General features: G+C 37.8%; 1 protein-coding gene across 4 annotated transcripts in view; it reads left to right on the forward strand.

Annotated features, from left to right (window-relative positions):
* Positions 1 to 27138, forward strand: part of LOC149543977 (uncharacterized) — an 85908-nt gene that overhangs the window by 23442 nt on the left and 35328 nt on the right. For 3 of the 4 annotated variants that reach the window (XM_089798613.1, XM_089798612.1, XM_089798611.1), the window contains exon 2: positions 25740 to 25794. In XM_089798613.1, the coding sequence (XP_089654739.1) occupies positions 25740 to 25794 (55 nt within the window). Of the gene's footprint in view, positions 1 to 25739; positions 25795 to 26082; positions 26890 to 27138 lie in introns of those variants that run through there. The other variant, XM_089798614.1, reaches the window with a different exon arrangement.

Genomic DNA, 27138 nt, shown 5'->3' on the forward strand with positions numbered 1-27138 from the left:
AACTATAACCATTGAACATTCAACATAGTAACATATTGCATACCCAATAGGAGCATTCAAAAATTGAAATTCAGATGGGAATTCAATAACCCATCTTTGCAACAACATGGTTGAGAAATGGCAAAGATGGGGGTACTTGGGTTCTCAAGTACCTAGTGCGGGGACGCCTCAAGGATGGGTACTTAAAGGTTTGGGAGGGGGGTGCAAGTACTTATGTTACTTTGTTGTATATCAACTGAATTGAAATGGTTTGTTTGTAATGCAATTACATTTCAGACTTAGCCATTGTTGAACATTTCGACTTAGCAATCGCTGAACATTTCTCAACCTTCAATTATGTGAGGTGGTTACAAATTGTTTTCCATCAGAACTAATCCTCTAGTGCAGAATTAGTCATCTTAGCTTTTGCCAAATCAAAGAAGGTCTATATCTGTCTTGAACTTGAAGTCAAGTCCTTTATTGTCTGTAGACATCACCATGTCAAAGGCGTGGTTGTATTTCATAACTTATAATGGCCCACTATGGATCTTATTTGAAATGATAGGTTCAATGCTACCAATATGTGCATCATACATATGAACATCAGTCAGTGATTGCAAGTTTTGCTTTAGCATCTCCTTGCTCGAAAAACCCACTCAACAATACAAGAAACAAATGGTAAACTGCTCATGACCATTATATCATGGTTGAGCACGTCATAAATCTTCATACAATAATCATTGGAAATTGTACAATAGAGGAAGCCATTTGCACTAACATCTAAGCCTTCAATAGGAATAAGATGAGATCAAAATGCTTCATAAATTCTATGCTTGATATCTTCCTTTCCAAAATTTTAGGTGACCGCATTTGAAGTTTTTAATTTTCTCCCAAGTGTATATCTCAATCTAGACTTTTTTGGTTGACGTCCAAATTTCTAGACGTAGTGTGCATGTGACCCATTTCTGAGTATAGTATAATCGTTTCACCTTCATATCATACTGAAGAAAAGAGGTCTGCAAAGACACTGACTTGTATCATTGTTTCAGTGTTACATGGCAAGGTCATTAATTTCTGCCCTTAATACACATATGTGAATAGATTATAGAACAAAAGATGCAAGAAAATGCTCAAATGGAGGCCCTATTTTTTGCAAGAAATAGGGCTGCATCACCTTGCAAGCCCCTTGGGGTTTTCAACAAATCATCATACAGAAAGAGTCAATCTTGAATATCAAAAATCATACGCATTCAAAACCTCAAAGTTAGCATTTGTGATCACACAGTTTGTTTGTTTAGAACATTGGAAACTTTGTTCGAGAGAGGATAGAGCACCCTTGTTATTTTATTCCGTGTTGTTTGTGTTGTAAGACACACATCAAGTCCTTACTAATCGGGGCTCTAGACATTGTGGAAAAATGATTTGAATGGCTTAAGGCTGTTGCAATAATGCATAAATACAAAAGATGAACATTTATGAGTTGTCATTTATAATTCTTAAACTAGTAGAAAAAAATGTAGGTTTTGTGCTTTTTAAAAAAATTCTAGTAAAATAAAATAGAATAAAATTTGAAATGCTAAGTTACCACTTCGGGTCCTAGAACAGGTTTGTATACGAGAATTTGATATATGGGTACAAGGGAATTTTTTTCCATTATGGTACAGTGGGTATATATGTGTGTGTGTGGATGTATGTTATGTACAAAAAATAAGAGAAATATACAAAATTGTAAAACTCAATCATTTCATAGATGATGCTTGATAATTGACCAATGCTGAATGCCAAATATTAAGACTAAAACATAGTTCTAATGGAAATCATTATATTGAACTACTGAATTACAAAATGGAAATGTAGTTCATGAAAGTTGAAACATGATTCAATGTTTCATGTTCATCAATAATCAAAGTGTTCATTAATCATCAAATGGATTATCAAAATAATTATCGTTTTTCAGCTGCCGCAACAAGATGGACTAAATGCACTAGCTCCCAAATCGGTTCCACTAGCACTAGATGCATCAAGTGACATGTCATCATAATCCACATCATTCATAGTTGCTCTTGCAAGACCCTGAATGGTTGCATCCATGTTAGCAGATTTGGGTGCTATATCCCAAAGCTTTTATGTCCCCTTCGTTTGTTTTGGATCCTTACACGCCAAGAGGCACAAATTGGTGCAAATATACACCAATTGTTCAACATTTTTTGCAGCCAACTAGGTATGCTTCATTGAGTGGAAGGAATATGTGCACCAATTCCACTCAACAATAGAAGAGCTTATAATATGGAGATAAGATAAGATAATGATATTGATGTCCAACAAAAGACCAACAAAAGGTCTATGAGATTGGAGGATTACAACAATGAGGTTGACAGCAGCAGGATCACACAAAGGTGTCCAAAAATAAATACAAACAACAACAAGAGAAAGCAAACAAAGAACCAGAAAGGAGGCCAAGAGAGAGATTAGGAGTCCTTTCTAGGCGAAAAGAAGTCAGTCATTGAATGATATGTATGCCGATGAGTAAAGGTCTTGCTCTGTCTGTGGCCACTCATAGAGGAGTGGTGCTGGTGCAAATAGCCGGATTGGGACCTGACGCATCTGGAATGCTTGGTAGATCTAGTGGAGCTAGAAGGCCTTTTCACCCTACGCAAAGGAGATAATGGTGTGAAAAAGGTAGTAATGAGCTGAGTAGACGAGTGCCGATGTAGAAGCAATGACTGAATCGTGCTGTCACGAAGCATAGTGGTCTCACGAAGATAAAGTGCAAGATAGTGCTGATCATAGTAGCTGAAAAAATCATAGAGAGAGAAGCAATCTTGAAATTGACAGAATAATCTCCCTCTGATCTCATAATAGAGGGGGCAACAAAAAATGAAGTGTGTCTCAGTCTCCACCTCACCCAAAGTACAAAGCCTGTAGATCCGCTCTCCATTGTCAATATGATGGTCAGTTTGGACCCAAAGATGGTGAGAACCAACTCTGAAAGATCCCAAAGAGATATGCAGGGCATGAGACCACCTTCGGGAAAGGTAACTAGGACGAACAATAATACCATTAGACATCTCCAAAAAGTGCTTCGCGTAAAAGGACATCTCTGGTTGTAACCCACCAAGAGGCTTAACCCAAGTAGTGGCAATGTACTGTCTATAGATGTCAAGTCTAATATGCTCATTCAACTCCTGCCGAGAGGGGAGAAGATAAATTGGGGCATCCAGCGAGAACTGAAAGGGAGGGAGGCTGTTAATATCAATCCCAATTGAACCGAGCGAAGAAGAGGCCTGTGCATACCAACAATGTGCGTGAGAACCAGACTCCGCCTTCGTAGTAGACACAGATGAATAGAAAGCTAAATAGGAGTACTGATCACAATTACCAGCATGATCCGTAAAACCACGAAGACGATGGAGGAACCAAAACCAAATAAAAAATGGCTACAAAATTGAAAGGATGAGCACCAAACTCCGCAAGAATGACACCACGAGGAGTGAACCTATGACATCTAATAATGCGCCTCAAAAATAAAGTCTGAACCCGCTCGATCGAGGCCCAATCAGAACCAAGAAGGGTTGGGCCCCAAACCACAGACCCATAGAGAACAACAGGCCTCACAAGAGAATCCAAGAGAGATAACTTGGACAAGGTATCTTGAAAATAGTGCTTGAAACACTGTTTCTCAAGCAAAGCAAGAAAACCCATACCCTTATTAACTTTGGGTTGAATAGCTAGCCTCGTACTGAAACGTGGTCCGAAAAACTTAACCCCTAGATAAGTATAGAATGTAGTGATCTCGATCTCCTAACCCTAAAAGAAGAAGTGGAGATGGGAAGTCTTTAAACAATTGAAGATCATGACCTGAGTCTTACTTAGGTTAACCACAAGCTGTTGCTGATCACAAAAGGAAGCTAAGCCATCGAGAAGCCTCTGTAAACTGGCAGGAGAGGAAGTAAGGAGAACTACATCATTGACAAAAAAGAAGGATGGAGATCAGAACTTGGTGAAGATAACAACCATCTCTAGGGAGCAAGGACCTCCGTAGGAGGTCCTTGAGCTTGTCAATATATAACTCGAATAACATAGGAGAGAGAGGACAATCCTGGTTACCCCCAATAGTGTTATGGATTGGATCTGAGAAACCCTCAGAAGTCCTGAATCTACCAACCATAGTCTCATATAGTGTCATAATAGCGGTAGGTAGCATCTCAGAGATGCCAATCTCCCTAAGCCTCTCAAACAGAGCCACCCTAGGGACAAAATCAAAAGTTTTGCAAAAATTGACAAAGTAATAATAAACCTTCTCCGATTTGTGTCTAGCCTCCTCAATAATAGCTCGAAGAGTGAACATGTGATCCATAGTCTAATAATCTGCTTAGAAACCAGCTTGTCCTCTAGCTCTACAACCTATACTGTCCAGCTCACCTGAAAACATAGTATTTAAGGTTGTCGCATTCAGTTTGGCAAACGTGTACCCAATCATGATGGTTTTGTAGTTCCTTGGATCAGAGACCAGACCAGTCTTACGAATAGGATAAATTAGATGCTTGGACCAAGAAGTCGGAAAACCAATATGAATCACTCTATTAAAAAGAATAGAGAGATAGGGGCCCAGAACTAAGGCACCGAACTTAAAAAGCTCAGCTTGAAAGCCTTCCTCATCAGCAGCTCTACTACACTTCATGGATCTAATGGCCTCAAAAATGTGGGAAGGGGTGAACAAGCGGTCGAAAGGAGGCAAAATGAGATGGATAGAAGGTTGCCCCAGAATGTCATAAAGAGCCGTGGTTTGCAAGGTAAGGGATTGAACGTTGAGAGCGGAGGGTGGAGGAGAATTGCGGGGGAATAGAGTGCGCTAGAAAAGCTAGGGATTGCGGATCAGCGTGGAGCAGAGGGATTTGCACTTGGAAGTGGCAAAGAAACGCTTCTTACTGCGAAGAAGCGAAGATACGAAGAGTGAATGTGGACAAAGTCAGTGGAGCGAGCCTCAAAAGCAGAACACATATAACGATGGAAAGATTTGCAGTCTGTATCGAACCATTGGTTCATAGGGCAAGTATTATGGCGTTTGCTACAAAGGGGCAAAGGAGGGTGATGAGGAATGGAAAGAATGGCAGACTTTTGAATAGTCATCGCAAGTGGGTCAAACATTGAAGCGGTCTCGCACGAGTCAGAAAAGCACAAACGGTTGAGCCTTGAAAGACGAGCAAAAAAGAGCTCACAATCACCTTTGAGGAAACAAAAGCGAATGGGTGAGCAAGCAATGATAGAGGAAAGATGAGACGCTGAGAGAGTGGGTGAGAGACGAGGGGAGAGGCGAAGGTGAATATTGAGGAGAGCATGGTCCACAAGAGGAAGGCGCAAAATGGTGACACTACGAATGCAAGAAATGAAAGAGGGACAGGCAAGGACATAATCAACGACACTAACACCCCCACCATGAGGCCAACAAGTGAATAACTCTAAACTAGGAAAGTATGAAAGGCTGTTCAAGATCACCAGACGCGAAGACTCACATAGCCGCAGCAGATGTCTACCATACATAGATAACAGCCCAAGAGCATCCTCAGAGTGTTGCTGAAGCCCAATGGAAGTCAGATCAATCTTAGTGGAGCAAATTGGATCCAAGTTACGATCAAAAAGTGGAGTACGGAGTTCCTTGGTTCTTGCATTAAAATCCCCAAGAATAATAATGTCACCAAGAATAGCAAATTGAGAAATATTCTTGTGAAGGTTGAAAAATGGGTTGCCGTCCTTGGTACCATGAACAACATAGTGGGAGGAAGCTGGTGGGAAATAGCAAGCAGCCAAAAGAAGACCTCTCTGATGGTGACACTTACAGTCAATGCTGATCCACATAAATCTGGCAAACGTATTCGAGTATACAATAGAAGTGCTACTGAAAATATCTTCCTTGATCAAACAAGCCACGCTACCTGTGTCACGTGCCCCATCAGAAGCTTGAACCTCCTCTCTACATATAGATAACCATTGATAGCCAGTAACACTCGGAAGGGGACATATAGGACTCTCATTAGTCTCATTAATGACAAGAATATTTGCGGATCCCATAGCATCACATAAAAGGCCAGGCATTGACCAAAGAGACCCATTGCCATTCCAATAGTTAACAAGAAGAGAGCAAGTAGGGGTCTCCCTCTTGTTCGATTGTTGGTGGGACCGTTATTTGGCCTTGGGGGCCTGTCTCTCTTCCCAACCACTGGAGGGGAATCCTTGATAACTGCCTTCAGATTCCTGATAACTGCCCATTTACCGGCTTTCCTCGCCTTTGCGACTAACCCACAAGCGTGTTTCAGCCTTGTAACCTGAGCCTTCATGAGATCTTATCTAAGAAAATCTTGGAAGGTAGAGAAAAAAAGCTTCCTCTTAGCTCGGAGAGCCTGAAGCCTGTTTGCAATGAAAAAAAAATGATAAAAAGGATGTCCCCATGTCCAACCCAACACCTATCCAACGTGATATCAGTAAGACCAAGATGATTACAAAGGAAAGAGCGTCCAGCTGCGAGAGGATCAAGAATGGGAGTCCACGAACTCGCAGGTTGAGCTCATGAACCTGTCTCACCCTCTCATCTTCAATCTTAGCTTGCACCATTTTATCAATACCAGCAAGAGGTGTAGTTTATGTGTTACTACAAAGTGAGGCCCATTACTTAACTTTCAGTTCGGTTTCTGAAACAAGAGAAGAGTGCTTAGCTGCAATAATGGATTGTTGTTCCTTGATAGCATCAAATCCCTCAAGTTGTGTGAAAATGGAACGAATATTGATTTGTAGGCCTGCTGTGTTAGTGGTGAAAGTATCTGAAAAACTTTGCAACAAAGTCAAATTGGAGGTTGTGGCACTCTTAAGATCAGAAATGGTGTCCATTAAGGAAATAACCTGCTCCCTCAGTTGCATATTATCCATTTCCAGTTTGGAAATCTTGTCACACAACCTTTGATATGTGAGGAGTTGTTGGCCTTGAGAAGAACAAGAATTGCCACTGTCTACCATGGCCCGAAAAGAGCAGAAAACTAGTAAACCAGTCAATAATGATAACCTTCAAAACATGTAAATCGCAGCCCAACATGAAAACCTTCAAAACATACAAATCGCAGCCTAGAAAGAGAGAGCGCGACAGTAGAAGAGGAGGAGGAGTTCTCAACAGTAAAAATGGCAGACACAAAGACCCCAGCTGTAGGTCTCTCAAATAACAATCACCCCTGTAAAGAGCTCACCTTGGACACCCATGTTGATATAGAAATATCTGTCATGGCAAGAACAGATAGACACCGACGTCGGGAGAAGAATAGATGGGACAACACCCCATAAAGAGAGAAACCCACAGACTCAGCAACAACCCGCAAAGAGAGAAAAACCCAAATGGCAAGGGCAACACTCAGCCGAAGAGAAAGCAGAAGAAGATCGAACACCCTTACGCCGCATCAGACCAGCAGAGAAGAGGGACAAACCTGCAAAAAAAACAAAGAAGCTCGCAAAAACCTTTAAAATAAACTTGCAACACACACCAAAAGCAACTAAAATCAACGTCCATGGTTGACTGTGGGGAAGGTGATGGTCGTGGTCACATTAATGGCCAAGGTTGCAGTAGAGATCGCGACAGAGGTCATGGTCATAGATGGATATGCAGAACGTATACTATGAGTGGGAAAGAACCAACAAAATAAATAATTAAAAAATACAAGATAAATTCAAGAATGTTAGTGTTAAATTTTAAAATGCAAGTGGTCGAGAAAAAGGAAAAAAAATTCAAAACTTGTGAAAGGATTTTAGTAGCAAGAGGTTGGAGGTACATAAAATTTTGACCATGAAGGTACCACCATATAATAGCATCCATTCTGCTTTGGTCATTGATGGCAGCAGGGAGACGATCTTTTCTTGAGATAATCAATCCAAACTCTCTCATAACAATTGTCCCCACCTTTGGATCACTTAAGAGTCTATTACGTGCCCACTTGTACCCATGGGCAACATCAACATCTCTATATGGTGGCACTCTACCTGGAATAGAAAGTACTTCTGCGCTATTGTACCTAGGATACATAGCTTATGCGAGGAGGTGCAAAGGTGTGGTTATCTTGTTCCAATGATGAAGAACAATTGCTTCCACCTTTTAATAAAAGGTGTCCTTAGGATTATTCTCCTCTGTTTGTATCACTTGGTATATCAAATGATGCTTGTAAGTTATCTTGATGTAAGTTATGTCAATTAAAAATTTAGATATCTCTCAATAAACAATGAAAGAGGAATGCATAACAACTTACTGATTTTATCTTCAACATTGTGTTCATGCTATCATAGATGTCCCCCAAGCATGGTTCATCAGCACAAACATGATAGGTTCGGTGAACTCTGATACATACTCCACACGAGCTTACCAATCATCATCCAATATCAATGCATTCACCTTTTGGGTACTTATTGTTAAAATTTATGTCCAGAAATTAGATAAACAACAAAGAAGAGCATAAACAATACACAAAAGACTCAATACATTTATCTTGGGAAAACACATCCACTCGAAGGGAAAAACCCATTTATTGATAATAAATATTTGAGTACAAGGCTTTCCACTTGATTGCATGCAATAAACTGAGCAATTACATAAATAGATTGAAAATGAAACTCTTTAGATCATACACAGAGGTCTCTTCAAATTTCAAATACAAGACCCTTCATATTTCCACATGCATGCCTCTTCGCATGACGTATGACACATGTCTTTTAATATAGTATTAACTTAAATATTCTCACAAATGTCTCTTTCAACTGAAGATGACCATAACAATCATAACAAACATATTTCTATATTGTAAAATCAGAGATAAAGATCTCTATAGCAGCTACAATCTTCAACACTCCCTCTGAGCAAGAGAGAGATCTTTAGTCAGGCAGGCACACATAGCTGCAACCAAAGATGATAAATTCACATCACATAACATAATTTGCCTTAGTTACATCATAAGCACATAAAATGAAGTCACACACATGACTTCTACCATCCTTACTCGCAGAGGGTGGAACAATGGTTCCCACCTCAAAACTTCTCCTAGAGAAGAATACATTTCAACCATATCTATTCGTAGAGGGTGTAACGAGGACTTCCAACTCAAAATTCTCCCAAAGAAGATTGCATTTCCAACATACCTAACTTGCAGAGGGGGGAACGACGACTTTCACCTCAAACTTTTCCCTGAGAAGAATTTATAAATAACTAAGATTTTCTCTTAACGGAGACTCCCACTCAGCAGGGACAACTTTGATAATCTCTCATTATCCCATTGATCTGTCTAGCAATCAGGAGAGATAAAATATAGAAGTCATTGCTATATACTATTCTCATTAATACAACAAAATGTCAAGACAATACTTATTTTTTTTAGTCCAGTTCTCTAGTGTAAACTAGAGACAGTAAATGAACATAAATAACATTCCATAATGTCAAGGAACAATAACACCTGCAACAATTCCTTTGCCAATAATGATGACCTTTCTCACCATGCTTGATATCATTCTGTAACAATCTTCAGGCATCCTATGGTGACAAATACCGTTGCAGCTACAAGGGCCACAGGATTCTTACACCTGATGAGCAAGCTTTGAATTGAAGCAGCCCATTTAGTTCGAAAGTAACTCATCAACTGGTTTCATTTCTGTTGTTTATATGAAACTTTGGCCACAAAATAACGACGTTACATTGCAATTTGACTTTGAACACAATAAAAGAACCAACATGAGCACAAAGATAAGGCAAAGCCAAGAGAACATGAGAAGAAGAAGAAGAATGGACATGCATACACAGAGACAGAACTCCTGACCATTGACCAAATCCAAGAACAATGAAGAGTTCACATAAGATATGCAAATGTGACGAAGCCAATAATAGAGGAAAAGACCGACAGTGAGGCAAAGAAATTGTGGCCGGCAAACAAGACATGGAATATTTGGGATGCTCTACCAGTGAAAATCCTTTGTAGAGAAGGAATTTGGTAAAAAGAAGAGTTACCACAAAGGCAAAATGATGTTGGTTACGAATGACATCATAAAAAGAAAAGTCTCAATGCGTCTGTTAAGAGAACCTTCAACATTAATATGTGAACTGCACGAACACATCTATATGCAAAAAAAAATCTATTGCCAATAGAAAAAACTGAAGTTACTATATGACTGACAATAGATTTTAGATCATGCAAACACATAAAAGAGAGTAGGTGTCCTAAGGAAATCTCCAGTTGTCATGATGACTGCAAATAACCCAACAAACCTCCTAAAAGAGTGCCCATGTGCTCTGAAGAGATTCAGGTCCGACATGAGAGCATTTAGCTTGCTCCCAGCAAGACCAAAGTTTGCAATCTCTATTACTGGGCGAATTTGCAGATGACAACAATTGCAGACCATTGTACGTCATCTTCATCAGCTCAATAGGATTCTCGTCGAGGCTTCCCACTGAAACCTGTCTATTTCTCCTCTTGCTCGATGATAATAGCCTTTGTTGTAGATAAAGGCTAGAGCAATACTTCCGTTGAAGACAGTCCGCTCTATACGCTGTGGAAGTCTTTGCTTAAAGAAAATGAATTCCTGAGGGGAGATGACTTTAGATAGCTAGATGATACGACAAATAGAATTCCCGAACCCCCCTGTCAATTATAAGGCAACTCTGTACTATCACTATCACCATCACTATCGTGAGTTCCTTCACTCACTAGTTGAGATTTCGTCCAGAAAGCTCTCAAAAAAATTACAACATAGGCTAATGCTTTTAGTTTCACCTTCATCAATATCACTTTTATTCATTTCATTTCTTCACACACCATGAATAAGAGGCAGCTATCGAAATCTAAATAGAAAAAACATATCATAAAGGTAACCAGAAATGTGCAGCTGTCTGTATCAAATGCAAGTTTAACTCTGCTTGAAATACCCTGCCAGAAGGGAAAGCAGCAAACAGTATCTGGGATGAACGATGTCATATTGAACGCTTGTCAAACATGTCACAGAAACTGCTCAAAAACATTATTCACCCGAAGCTTCCCCAATGCCCAAGTCTCCATTGATGGCAATACTGGTTCAGAAACGACTCTGTTCTTTACAAGCAGCTATCTGCAACTACTGTCCACTGTGTTATATCAATATGTAATGTATGCATCTACTGTGAACTCAGGCATCCACGGCCCTAGCAACACGACCTTCCTCTGCTTAAAACTGTAGCATCTCTCTTGGAAGGTGAAGGGACCACTGTTACTAGGTTTCGTAGTATTCTTATTGCACTATAACACAGTGCGAGAAATCTCAACCCAGCAGATATTTTAAAACAATATTCAACAATACATATTTAGATCATTGATAACACTATCAATATCAGCATACACCAAGACTCTAATAACAAGAGATGCGATGCATCACAGTTCCTGCCATATGTTGTTATGTAGGAGGTTGAAATGTAGTTTGAACAACTGTTTCTGCAGTATTGCTTCAATGAGAATCCATGTATTATGCATTGAGCAATTGTGGAAAGCAATGAATGAGCCATTTAGTATATTTAAATAATCAAATACAGTTTTAGCATATTTAAATCTTTTGCAGAGCAATGCTCATGTGTATATTACTCATGAGAAGACGATTGCCACCAGTGGCAGTGTAAACAAAGATCAGCTTCAAAAGCATTATATTTAAGCATCAAATAGTGATTTAGGAGGCGTATGTACAGATTCTAATGTCTATAGCAGCATGACAAAGGTCATTGTGAATTGGAATTACAAACAGAGCATTTTCAATCTGGAAAGGAGGTTTTAGAAATGTGTGAAATTAAGAACAAACAGAGCAGATATATTAATAAAATTCCATGTAATATACTTTGACCAAGTGTGGAAAACATTGAATGAGACATTAAGTCAAATTGAACGACCAAATTGTACAGCTGAGTTCCACTCAGTGAATTTGGCCTAACAAAATTTTCATATGATAGCTGATATATACAATGTTATCATTTGATGCTTACAAGACAGAATAGTAATGTATGAAGGCTGTTATGTTAAATGTAATGCAGAGCTTAGGTGTTTTGTTGTCCACAAGTGATGCCCGCAAAATTGATAATGCAGTTAGTGCATGTGCATTACCATTTAATGGAGAAGTAATGAGTACTTGATTTTTCTAAGTATAAAGAGGAGGTACCTTTGTTGTTTGCCATCACATCAACCAAAAAGATATATATAATCAAAAAATCTTGTACAACAGTAATATATGGGAGGTTGCTTTGTGGAATGTGATGCATAGCTTTTGTTGTTTAAATTTGGGGCCTGCAAAATTGATAACCAAACACGTATTTCTATATTCAACTATTTGGATAACCATCGTATGATTTTTTGGAATAACTTTGCATACAATTGTGAAAATAGAAACAATAACAATGTTTTTGAAGCCAAGAAATACCAGATAAGTTCAAAGTGAATAAGGAATTCAAAGCTTACCTCTGATTGTGGTATTTGTAACAGGAATTCAACTAAAGGCTTCCTCAAAAATCGTCACTATCTTTTCAATCATCTACATGAAAAGTTGATTGAAGTTTTATGACTTTGTGTTGTAAATCATGTGTTTAATAAAATTGAGAACTATGCTTTGAAACATGCATAATACCTTTTATTGTGGAGGACAGTAATCCGAATAAAGTTTGTATACTTGTGATTATATATCATACAACTTGGCAAAATAAAGCCTCCAATATTACTATGTGAGCTAAAAAAACAATGCAAACAATTACATGACTATTTTATGGGTTCATTGAAATCAATTAAACCAGTTGTTCATTTATTCAGCTTTATAGTGTAAGTACAACAAGTTCTAATTTATTTAAAAGGAAGTGCAATAAGTGGAAAGTGGTTTCCCTCACTTGAATTAATAAATATGAAGTCTAAGGCTGCTCTGATCAATTCATGCAATAGAATTGTGGCCAGCAATTCAAGAGCATCTAATTTATCTACTTTCTACAAGCATCAACACTCTATTAAAGTTAGCTCAAATAGATGAATTTTATGCAGGCAAAGATATTTATTAAGAACATACAGGAAGGGTTCACAATGCCGAACAAGAAAATGACATTGACCATTTTAGTTAAGAATAAATAGTTTTATGAATGCAAATTTAAATAAACTGATGTGTAAACCATGCTCTATTTGTATAATTTTAAACCATTCACTGATCACTTCATAAATTAAGCAATTTTAAGAAAATCTGGGCTACTTAAAATTAGTAGTTTGAGCAGATTAGTCTGAAAAACCACACTTCCACCATGTGAGGCATTGAATATGGAATGTTACACTGACAACCCAAGTACAAGAGAAGGCAATAAGTACTTCCCATTTGCCAAATTAGAGACAAAATACAGAAAATGCCAGTGATCTAAAAATGAAATGTAGACACTATCATTTTGGCAAGGGAAAATCATATTGGAATGACCTTTTCTATTGCAAGGCAGTGAAAAAAGAAGATTATCTTCTGCATCTGTCTTACCAGAACCACAAAGAAACATGGTCATTGCAATTAATGTTAAAGATTCATGAACAAAAAGTTCATTGCAGTAACTTGGCAAACAAGGGAAGCAAAATCATCACGACAGCAGTTTAATAAAGAGAAATCACAATTGATTTGTCTGCAATTTTGTATCCAGGTGCCAAATGGTGAAGATTATTTCATAATATTTTTCTCAAGTTATTTTCTAAAGCTCTCATTGATGTAGCAGAGTGATTTTTAGATTGCTTTTTCAAAACTGAAAGAATTTTATAAATTTGCACTCCATCGGTAAACATTTCAATGTTTCATGTATCCATTATGCACATATAACTGAAACCACAAAGTTTACAAAATAATTCACCTACTGACAACATTACACAAGGTTCCAATAGAAGTTTGTGTGCCCTGGCAAGATTATTGCTTCTAAATTTATGTTATGGCAAACATATTCGGCAAGCACAAATGGATCTGCTGCCTGAGAGAAAAGCAAAAACATTAACAAACCTACGCTCTCAATTGCTCACTTCATGTATCCAAAGCTAGAATGGTTGAGCATATAACAACTGTAAAATAGGCGAAAAACACAGCTGAAAACTGAGCAATTATAAATTAGGCCAAAAATCCACTAAGCGAGAAACATGGACTATTAAAAAATCTCTTAACTTTTTGCTAACTTTGGTTTACAAAATTTCTGAATAAAAGGCAAAGGCGAAGGTTTCCAACAACTCAAGTTTGTGCAGATGCATAACACTGAAATTTTAAACCCAGAATGATTTAAATGAGTTGCTTTAGCTGAAAAATGAAATCTAAATCTTCTTCGCACAGTATTATTAGTAAAACCCAGTGAAAATCAAAGAGAGGTGTTCTGATAGAAGGATAAAATCCGCTGCCTATCTGTCTTTTCGGTTATTTCAGTTCCCATCCTCCTTTTTGAACTTCGGCACCCTTCTGCATGCAGCGAAATGGGCATAACACCTGGTGACTGATTCACTACAAATGCACAGATTCTTGGATACAAGTCCTCCAGACTCCACATAAAGATGACCATTAATGAGCAGTTAATGCCACCGCTTTTCCATTAACTACACGTGTCTAGTGCAAATTTATGCCACACAACTCAATCTTCTAATTTCAAGCTAATCTTTGTCTCAGAAACTTATTTTTCAGCTTGCCTAAATTAATGACCGCCAATGAAATGTTAAATAAATATTGTTTGGCTAATTTAAAAAATCTGCTTAAAAAAGTAAACTTTTCAATACAAGTTGGAAGTGGAAAAATACTTTTAAGTTAATTGGTCAATTTAATGCTAAGATACCGATTTGGGCTTCCTGCTCCTGGGTGCGGAAGCTGATGTGGACAGATTCTGGAAGCCTTGCGGAAGCTGGCCGGAAGCCAGCTGCAGGCTCCCGGATTCCAGCCAATGTCCGTAGGGCTTCCGAACGCATTCGGGAGCATCCACGGGCCCAGTGGCCAAAAGGTCCCAAAAAAAGGATAAAAAATGAGAAAACCACTTGCCTGTTCAACATATGTTTTAATTGCTTTTTTAGGATTTTTTGCAATGAAACCCCAAAACGACCCTAAAGGTGAATATTGAAGCAATCACAACCCATTTTGGAACTTTGTTTGCACCTACAGCCACTTCTCATTTGGTCTCTAGTTTGCATTGTCATTGTGAAGCCAAGTGCAGCATTTTCGAAGAGGATCGAGCAAAGAGCGAGAGATAGCTTTCTCAAAGGAACTTAAATCATTCAAGGTAAGTGATCAATTCCATTCTTGAGCATTTTGATGTTTTTTTGGAGTTTTTGATGAATTTTTTCAAGTTCTTGAAGAATTTTTTCGAATTTTTTTTCAATTTGTTTTTGAAAGATATTTATAAGCAAGTTTGGGTATCTATTTTAGTAGTTTTTTCTCACTTCTTTCCACTTATACTCGTGATGTTCATAGTTGTTAGGACCTAATTATAATTTATTTATTTTCTTATAGAATAGGTTGCAAAAAACTAGGCAAGAATGGATACTAGTGGTAGTGCTAGTCAAAGTTCAGTGGGGGCCAAGGAGGGGAAGGGACTGATAATTTCAAAACTGATATAGGTTCTCCTTTGTGGAGACATGCAACACGAATATCACAAGTTACAGGCGGTTGCTCATACTATTGGAAGTGCAATTATTGTCAAAGTAAAAAAAGAAAACCTTTCAATAGCTCATATTCCTGAGTGGAGCTTCATTTTATGGGCCCTGCTGGCAAAGGATTTGGAATTTGCAAAGGCAAAAATGGTACTGGGATGACTAGTCCAAAAATACTTTCATTTGTAAGAGAAAAAGAAGCTGCTGATGCATTGGTCAATAGATCAAAAAAAAGATACTATCAAGGTTCATCCTCAAAGAGCAAGATGCATGCACCCATTGAACCGATTGCATCCCCAACACCCATTCTTGGAAGTACCTGTGCCAGGAGAGGATGAGCCCGCAAAAGAGGCCCATTGCACACCGCATTTAAAATGGAGGCAAGAGATTGCGTTGATGAAACTATTGCACCATTGCCTCTGTGCAAATGGGCTTCCTTTCAACTTTGGTGAGATCACTATATTGGAAGGAAATGGTGGCAGCAATCAAAGATTCACCAGCTGACTACACAAGCCTGGGGTAATGAAAAGGTACGTATGACTCTATTGCAACAAGAGAAGACACATATAGAGAAAGACCTTAACCAATCAAAAAATCTTGGAAAACTTCGGGTCTAACTATTGTGTCAGTTGGTTGGAAGGATACAAGAAACCAGTCATACAAGAAACCGGCCACTGATTAATGTGATTCCAGTTTTCCCCAAAGGGGCAATGTTTTTGAAGGTTGTTGATTGTGAGGGGCAAGTGAAGGATTCCAAATTTATTTCTAGAATTCTCATTGAGGCCATAAGATGGTGGGCAGTGAGAATGTGGTACAAGTGGTCATAGACAATGCCAAAAATTGCAATGGTGTGGGTGCTTTAGTTGAGAGTCAGTATGAGCATATTTTTTGGACCCCATGCACTGTTCACACCCTTAACTTGATCATGCATAGGATTGGCACTCAAATAAATTGGGTGAAGAAAATATACAGATGTTTGTGACAAACCAACACATATCACAATCCATTTTTAGAACATACCTTTAATTGGAGTTGTTGAAGGTAAATTAATTTTTTAAAATTACAAAGTTTCATTGATTTGTAATTTATTTAAAAATTAAAAATTATAATAATATTGTCAATTGTCAATTGACATATTGTTAACTTGCTTAGGTTGCTGAGATCCGTTTTGCTTCTCATGCAATTGTTATGAGACGACTCCTCAAGGGAAAAGATACATTGGGCCAAATGGTCATCGGTGATCAATGGGGCATATAGAAGGTCTCAAATTCAAAAAGAGCACAAAGGATCAGGGATTTGATCTTGAATGAGAGTTGGTGGGCTCACGTGGCATATGTATTGGATTTCACTGAGCCCATCTTACTATGCTTTGTTTTGCTGATGCAGATACACGTTGCTTGGGGGATGGGTATTATGGCATGGACACCATGGTTAAGATGATAAAACATTCTATACAAGCACATGAGAATGACCTCACACAAAGCTTAGCCTTATGCAAACAAGTGTAAGTAATTATCCACCATCGCTGGACTAAGATGACCACCCCATTGCACCTCCTTGCACATGCCTTATCTCCTAGGTACTATAGTGAGGAGGTAGTTGGAATGCCGGGTAGAGTTGCACCATTTGTAGATGAGGAGGTTGCTGAGGGGTTCCGCAAAGCTCTTACAAGACTCTTTCCATTGGAAGAAATGCATGAAAAAGTGAGGGACGAATTTGGTCTATTTTCTTTGGGGTTAAAGCATTCTCCATTTACACTAAAGGACCAAAATAGAATGGGAGCTATCACATGATGGTACATGTATGGTCAACCTTTCAAGGATCTTCAACCTCTTGCAATAAAGGTCCTATCACAAGTAAGTTTTTTATTTTGTTTTGTTTTAAATTTTTATGTTTACACTTGCATTCTAGAATTTAGTGTTTCGCACATTCTTTATAATTAATTTGCTTTTCATTTGTATGTTTTGTGACAACTATCTAGGTTGCTAGTTCTTTTGTTGTTGAAAGGAATTGGAGTACATACTCCTTTATCCATTCTATGAAGTGCAATCAATTGGGCTCCAAGAAAGCTGAGGACTTGGTCTTTGTCCACACCAACTTGCGTCTTTTGTCACATAAGAATGATCATTACAAGGAAGGGGCAACAAAGCTTTGGGATGTAGCCCCTGAGTGTGCAAATTTGGATGCAACACTTCATGATCTTATTTCAGTCAGAGACAGTGATGATGATAGCGTGACACGTGGTGCATCTAGCTTTAGTGGAACCATGTTTGGTTCAAATGATTTTTCAGCAGTTGGAGATGATGATGAGAATGTGGATTTTCTTGCGAATCCCTATGATTTAGAGTCAGACTTTGATGCAAGTGGATTGAATTTTCAATCATTAACTAAGTTTTTATTTTGTTGGTCTTTAACATGACCTATTTGAACTTATTGTCTAAGACTGAACTCTTGTGTTGGACAAGCACATATTGATATACCATATGAATTTTTAAATATCTTGAATTTTGATAAAGGGTAGGTATCATAGTCATACTATCAAATGATATGTTTTTGTATATTTCTTGTATTTCTTTGTATATATATATTTATACGTTTCCTCCCGCATCCGCATCAAAAAAAATCCCCGCATCCCATATCCGCTTCTTAATCCGCATCCGAATCGGTAACTTAGAATTAATGTCACTTAAACATCTACATGAATGCGTAAAATTCCTGCCTATGGCAGGAACTAATAATACACAACTCCAAGATACCGTGAAGATAGCAGAATAAGCAACTCTGCAAATATACTTTTTAGAGTTGAATGAAGACAAAGACCCCTTTGATCTTTGTTATCTAACTTGGCTTTGATACCATGTTACCATTTATGTTCAGAAATTAGATAAACAACAACAAAGAAGAGCATAGACAATACACAAAAGACTCAATACATTTATCCTGGAAAAACCCTTCCCCTTGAAGCGGAAAACCCAATCACACCAGCAGAATATCTCTATTATTGATAATAAATATTTGAGTAGAAGGCTTTCCACTTGAGTGCATACAATAAATTGAGCAATCATTAAGATCTCTATCACATCTACAATCTTCAACACTTACTGTATTGGATTGCTTCCAAATGCCCCATTGGTTGCTAATAATGATATGTGACAATGCCTCTTTCACCTTCACAAGTTGTCTCGAAACGGTTGTGTGAGATGTAAATTGGGTTTCAACCACTGGAGAACATGTTTTTGATGAGGGAAAAAGAAGTTTTGAAGGGGGCCCTGAAGCCCTATGTAATTAGATTTTGAGGTATAATTTGGAACCCCGTCAAGATGAATAGTTGTAGTAAATAGAGCATTACAAAACAACCCAGAACCAACCAAGAGACTACAACTTTACAACATAGATCACACAACACTCGAGCTGCCCAAAAGACCTAACACAAGGCCTACTCCTTACAACAAAGAACCAATCTCCCAATCAAGGAGATCCTTGGGGTTTCGAAGGACATCTTAAACCATTACATTTGGTGTTACCATGGCTCCCAAACCCATTAGTGCAAACAACCTCAAAAGATTGATCATCAAAAGATTGGCTGAAACTATGGGGTTTTCAAAGGCTCTCCCAACCATAGAAACGTTGGAGTTTTGAAAGGCTCCCCAAACCATAGTGGGTTTTGACTTGACTCTCACAACCATTTTGGATTTTAAAATGGTTCCCAAAACCATCGTGCATCCTCATGAAATGGATCATTAGAAAGCCAACTCCAAATCTTGGGCTTTAAGAGGACCCCCAAACTAGCATAGAGAAGATAATGGCACTCCACACCTTGAAAAAGGGACTAAGGCTGACTCCCAGAACCTTAGTGATACCAATGAAGAAGAAAGCACTCCAAACTTTCCACAACTCTCCTAATCGGCTCCTCTCCACCTCAATAGGAAAGTTATCCACTTCTATAGGATTAGTAGAGAAGAGAACCACAAAGGCATTTAATCCCATAATTGAGCAAAAACAACAGAGACCTGCCCAAGACTCGCCCACAATCTCCACAACACTCACACCATCATCTACCTCACGAAGACAAGATGTCACCTCCATTAGACTTGAGAGGGGAAAAAATATGAAGAATAAGCCACAACCAAGTTTTAAACATGCAGAGAAGCTCCACCTTAATAGGAGCGAGTTCCACTTTAATAGGAATCTTACGGAAATTAACCCATATGTAAGTAACAATAGCCCTCTTAAGAGAAGAAGATTGAATAACCAACGCTCTAGAAGAGTCAAGCATAAACCAAGAAATGGACATTCGCAACCTAAAACCAAAGATGACCAATCTAGGCCCTTGAAAGTTTCTAGCAATTGCTTGGTCACTAACAAACACAAATTACAACTCCCCTCTCAAAAGAAAAGCAACGATGCTCAACAATGACAAAAAGACCAACAACCCCAAAAAGCTAAGCACTCAAAACCAAAACTGGAAAACAAACCTCCCATAGTAAGAAAAGAACACTGGCCAAGGTGAAAAATCCCCAACAACTAGGGCCCCTACAGCCCACCCAATCCTTTGCATCAAACCAACGAGCATAGGAAAAAGTGGTTGCAGGCTCCATGGTCCACAACAGTCCCAACACAAAGCACAAGCATCCACCACAATCAAGAGAGATTGAGGTCCAAACACCTTCATGCACCTATAAGTCATAAAGCTCCTGTGGCAGACAAAAACCTCACACACCAACTATAGGAGTAGGTTCCATTCCCTGCGCACCTCACAAACACTGTTTGTGAGCACAATCCCTACACTGAGTTGCCACACAACTAGATACAAAAACAAACAAAGTTGGAAGGGAGGGGGTTGGGGGTCACAAGTGAAGAAAACATGCGAAAAGGATCCCAACTCTCAAGTGAAGCCCAGACAACACCGATCCCCATCAGCGGGCCAAAATAGAGACAAGCATAAACCAAAAAATGGACATTCGCAACCTAAAACCAAAATGATCAAGCTAGGCCCTTGAAAATTTCCAGAAACGGCTTGGTCACTAAGAGACACAAATCACAACTCCCCTCACAAAAGAAAAGCAACAATGCTCAACAATGACAAAAAGACCAACAACCCCCAAAAGCTAAGCACTCAAAACCAAAATAGCAAAACAAACCTCCCATAGTAAGAAAAAGAACACTGACCAAGGAGAAAAGCCCCAACAACTAGGGTCCCTACAGACCACCCGATCCCCTCCATCAAACCAATGAGTGTACGAAAAAAGTGGTTGTAGGTTCCATGGTCCAAAACAGTCCTAACTCCTAACACAAAGCACTAGCATCCACCACAATCAAGAGAGATTAAGGCCCAAACACCACCATGCACCTATAAGCCATAAGCCCCCGTGGCAAACAACAATCTCACACACCAACTGTAGGAGCGGGTTCCACTCCCTGCGCACCCCACAAACACCCTCTGCGAGTACAAGCCCTACTTCGAGTTGCCACACAACCATACACAAAAACAAACACAGTTGGAATGGAGGGGGGATTGACAAATGAAGAAAACATAAGAGAAAAGGATCTTAACTCTTAAATGAAACCCAGACACCATCGATCCCCATCATCGAGCCAAAATAGAGACAAGAAGAAGAAAAAATGACACATCCAAAGGGACAAACAGGGAGGTCCAAAATAATTTTAGAGAATGAATGCCCCCCCAAGCGACAACCACAAAAAAGCCCACATCATCCTCAAGTTCATTAGGCTTTTCCTCATTACTTGCTACAACAGAAGAACCCTTACAAGATCTTGAAACCCTAGGGCTCAAAAATGTTGTGCACTCTCCAGCCCATTCCGTTATTGAACACTTTATTGTAGTTATACTACATGCTATCTATAAACATAATAATAAATTTGTAACACATTTTTTAATATGTAAACAACACAAAAGTATTTAATTCAAATATGTCAAAATATGACATAAAATGATAAATGAAACTAAATTAATTAAATTGTAAAATTTACATTCAATAATTCCAATCTCGTAAAAGTTCTGAAAACTACTTGTAGCATATCGTGGACAAACATCTAAATCTCCTCCCTCAAGTATTTGTTTCACCCATTCTACTTGGATGCAAATTGCTTGCATCACCGAATTGAGGGAGTGGATGGTGCACAATGTCCAAAAGATGTGTTCATATCAGGCCTCTACCAAAGCACCTGCAACTCTGCAGACTTTGCATTGTCTGTAATAACTTGGACAACATTATCATGACCTACTGCCTCTATGGATTCAATGAGAATTAGGGAAATGAACTTTGCATCTTTGACTTCCTCTTCATAGTCAACTACCCTAAAATACATTGCTCCCTTAGGGGACACAACAATAACATTGTAATGTCCTTGGTATGATCCTTGAAGATTTAAAACTGATTTATTTCAAATTCGAGTCTGCTAACCAAAACTCTTCTTCTTAGCACAATTTCTTTTACAAACTTGTACTATTGATTGTGATCGTCATTTATTTTAGGAATGATAATTCGTAATGAAATTCCTTTGATGGTAAGGGCTTAAGGTTTGTCCTTAAAGCATAAATAGTTTATTTCATTCTACTCTTTTATTTGAGAGTTGTTATGCCAATGAGACGAATAACTTGTTTCAAATGAACGTTAGATGATAATAATATTCCTTTATATGCACAAAGTATTTCCTTAGCATATATATTACTGATGTATATTGATTCTTTTTTCAGAGAATTCTGTTTAGACAAGTTGCATGCTATACTTTTTTCTTGTTTGCAAGTAATTAATGGGTAGTGTTTACGATCATCACTTGTAGTGATGTTGCTATGATTTCTAGACTAATAACTATGCAACGATCCACTTCTTCCTGAATTCTCGATCCGTAGATTATATATCACTAATTATACTAAGAGCTAGATCCTTCCTGTAGAGCAGACCCAAACTATATCAGGCAAAGAGTAGTAATATCTTCCCTTCTATAACTATTTATCTATCGTGTTCGATAATTTATGGGTTTAGCGTTGGCTAATATTTTGTGCTGCTTGAGTGTTCTATCTTCTCGAATTACTAATTTAATCAAATGCTCAAAACTCGTGCGACTCCAAATATGGTATGAAGAGATAAGGTTTTGATTGTTTAGGCCACTAGTGATTCCGATAGGGAAAGTCTGTCTTTGTAGACTCTAATTGGGATTTTCAGTTTGCCATTTCAAGATGGAGTTGTCAGTTTCGTCAAAACTATGAGCACATAAATCTTTCTTCCAATTTTCTATTCTTGCTCTGTCTGGAATGATTCTCTAATATTATTGGAAACTATAGCTTCAGATTGCATTCAATATGAAAACCCTTTTCCTCTTTTTCTTCCTTAGTCGAGACCTCCATTTTATATCTATGCGGAGGGTGGCGTCTCCTCTAATTACCACTTCAGTTATGATGCCGACAAAGTTTAGGATATTTTAATTAGATATCATTCGATAAGTTATGTTTGATATTTTATTCATATTTAATAGTTGGTATGAGATTTATTATTGTTTAATCATTATTTTATATTACATGGAGATTATTATTTCATATATATTTATAATACATGATTATCAAAATCTTTTCAATTATGTCTTTGTTTATAACAGTTTAATAGTTGATTAATATTTATTATTCATAATCATTATTTCCTATTATATTATTTCATTATTTTCTATTTGTTTGATTGTTTGATTGTTTGATAGTTGATTAATAGGTTTCACTATTATATTATTTCTTTACCCTAGTAATGTATTATATTAATACATTATTATTATATCTCAATTTAATCACACTTATAATTATTCTTTATATGGTAATCAAAATTTTATCAATTAATTATTAAAAATTTGGCTCAAGATAGGGGACATGACAATAAACACACCTATTTGATCCTAAGAATATCTAATTGGTTTTTGGGTCTTTAAATATTTTCTCTCATTTGCCATTAAGGTGGTGTACACCTTTTTAAATCTAGGGCTTGAGTAATTAGAAGGTGCATTATTTATTGCTATCAGCATGTGCCTCCAGTATGGTGATCTCACCAAGTTGAATGGAGGACCATTCACAAAGAGGTAATGTGCAATTTTTTTTATCAGCAATATCTCTTGCCTCATTTTTAAATGCTTTCTTTAATGGGCCTCTCTTGTGGGTGGTGATTTGTTGTTCTACATCTTGATCCCCCGGAGAAGGCATATGCAAGAAAGATTGCCTAGAGGCTGGAGAGAGGGTGGAGTTATTGTATTTCCCCCCCGAAACTTTAGCCACCTTGTATTTATTTTCCAACCAATTTGTCAACATCTTCTTGTTCTTCGATGAGTGTTGCTATTTGTCCAACTGACAACCCCTTCGTAATCCCTTTACCCCCAGGTCTCAAAAAATGAAGCTTGACTCGGTAGTAGGAGCTCGTATATTGTAAGTTGCAAAAATTACATTTCCAAAGAAACCCCCACTTCCTTAAAGTTGAGAAATTATTATAGTGTGTCGCCATAAAGGAGATCCTTCATCAATTTTAAAATTTTGAGACCCCTTCCCACCCACTGAGCTTTGACTACTCATTGTTGCAATCTGTTAAAAAAAGAAAAAAAAAAAGAAAAACATACTTCAAAACTTCTTCACAAACTTGAAAAAATTTAAAACTCATAAGAAACTTAATGCATACCTTAAACACTCAAATCTGCTTTGAAGGTTTTGGCACTCTACAATCGAATACGATCACTCTACTTGGCAAGATGGAGAAGGCGAAATGAGAGACCAAATGTGAAATAAGAGTGGGTTTGGAGGCTTCATAATGGGCTGTTTTAGGGTTGGAACAAAAAACAATTAATTAGAAATGCATTTTTTCTATGTTTTTGGGCCCACTTTATAAGTTGGACATTGTGGGTCCACGCAGATCCCTGCTTGATCTGCCCGTGTTTGGGCTGGGTCTGCGCCCAACCCTGTGGGTCTGCATGGGTATGTGGACCCATGGACCCATGTGGAACCACAAGTTTGGGTGCGGACCCTGCTTGAACCCAGTCTGAGTCCCCACGTGTACTTGGATTGGGTTTGCACCCTGGACCCTCCAGTAACTTAGTTGACATGTAAAGAAGCTATGCAATTTTTTGGTTGAAATTAAATCTTATGCTTCGTTCAAACTTGAAATCAAATGAAAAATCTTTCTAATAATTGGTAGACACCTTTTGATGCACCAAATGATAGTAGGAAGCTTCTCAAATGTGATTCAATGATTACTTGTTCCTCTACCTCCTTGTCGGTTGCCCTATAATGTACTCTTAACTTCTGCTCACAACTCTCATTTCTCCTATTTTGTCAATGAAATAAATGAAAATGCTTTTAGGGTAGAGGAAAAAACATAAGTGACAAAAAACCGACTTATAACACTTAGAATTTTATGCTTTTCTTTTTACTTTTAGCTGCTTGACGCTGGCCAAGTCAAGGTGATGGGACTCGTACATAAACACTGAGATTGGTGAGTTTATCCAACTTGGCGAGTCTAAGTTTGAGTTGGACCTTGAGTCCAAGTCCAAGTTCAAGCTCAAGGGACTTGGCTGGCTTGACTCAACTCATGACTCGCCAAGTCTGTGCAAGTCTAGTTTCTTTGATTCAGAGTATGTCTAAGGTAGAAAATTGTATTGAATCAGGAATAGGTTGTCACGTTCCTAAGGGGCACAGCAACCATTGATATTTTGTTATAGTTGTTCAGGTGAACTAGTCTTTGCATGTGCATCAATGGAATATCTATATTTTATTGCAATACTGTTGTGTAACTATGAAAATTACAACTAGTGCTTTCCAATTCTTTTGTATCTATGAAGATGCCAAACCAGTATGGGTACATTTTTCTTAGTTCTCCTTTTTGATAAATCTAGTTTTAGTTGATATAAGATTTAGTTTCCTCAATTGTATGATTAGGAAAAGGACTTAATTGCTAACAATTCAATCTTCAATCTGTTAGTTATTCTGAAATATATGAATATTGATTTTGGTTTAATGTTAACTTTTCAAAAAGCTTAAAACCTATAGATGATAGGGCAATTTGTATTTTAAATTTACTTCTATGAATTTCTTTTTGACTGAAGTTATTGCTTTGTCGTGTATTCTTGCAGATCTTAAAAACTCCCGACTATCGCAACAGTAGACATGCATTGGAAGTATGTAAAGGTATTGTTTGACCATCTTATTTTGTGAATGATTTTCATACTGTGTCACTATCATTTATATGGTGAATGCTCAATGCGAACAGATTTGTCAGTACTATTGCATATCAATTTTTTATTCGTGTACATTGTTAAAAGTGTGAAGGCACATATACAGTAAAAGAAAAATGTTGAACTGTAAACGATGTGTATTGTTCAGTAAGCAACATGGAATTATTTGTGGCCCTTTTGTTTATTCATGTTTTAAAGCAAAATTTAAAATAAAAACCACATGTATTGAATGATTATACAGGACTCTTTACAAGGAATTCATTGTCTATGATGACTTACATGGTGCTTCAAGGGTCTTCAACCTGAATTGCTTTCACAAATTTATAAACAATCTGTTGGTTATTTATTCGCCTGGCCACAGCATCAACGACTTTCAAGAAATACAACCCCAAAGAAGGCTTGTATCAATTCAATCACCAGCTTATAATTGTATCAGACTAACCATCTAAGACATGGATGCCCCTCCAGTGTCTTAACCAGATAAAAACAGTTGTAACAACCTTTTAATTGTGTACTGATTCTTTAGAAAGGGCATATACTTGAATTAAGGGTGCTCTCTGGAGCTTTCATGATTGTCTGGTCGCCAAACGCGAAAAAATAATTTCAAAGCTAATCTGGATTGAGTTGATAAATATGCGAGTCCTGAAAGGATTATGATACGTGAGTTAAAAATATGGTAAATTATGTTTGGGAAGTTGTTGATTTGTGGTGACTGATCAGACATGTATTGCACACTTTTCATTAGCCGTGGGGTTTGGGTTTTGGTCAATTCGTCAAGCATTTTCGAGTTGATTCGTCAACCATTTCCCCAGGTTGACCATTTGCTAAGGTTAATTCATCAACTATGTTTAGGGTTAATTAGTGAGGCCGACATAAGTCATGTAATATTGGCTTAAGGTTTGGGTTTTCTAAAGATAATGTATAGCTTCTTGCAGTGGTATTGAGCTGTAAGCGAGATTGAAGATAGTAACAAGTTGGAAGTGACTTGATAATAATATTAGACTCTGTTTGGTGGAGGTAACCCAAGATTGGGTGAACCACATTAAAATCTTTGTGTCTTATGTTCCATTTATGTGTTCTTTATTCCTTTGTGATATTGGTTGTGTTTGCATGTAATTGTTATAACCTTAGTTACCGGATTTGTGCCCTAGTGGCTGGATCCGGATTCGTCTGATTTCTTTTGAAATTTTGTTTTTAGATTTCTTTTTTTTAATCGACAATTTTCTTATAATCATTATGGATTTGATCCATAGATTCATACTAGAATCATAGATGCATACTAAATGATTTAGAATCA

This window comes from Cupressus sempervirens, chromosome 8 (assembly GCF_028749045.1).
Source record: "Cupressus sempervirens isolate cs-2001-9-10 chromosome 8, ASM2874904v1, whole genome shotgun sequence".
In the NCBI taxonomy this organism is placed as follows: Eukaryota; Viridiplantae; Streptophyta; class Pinopsida; order Cupressales; family Cupressaceae; genus Cupressus; species Cupressus sempervirens.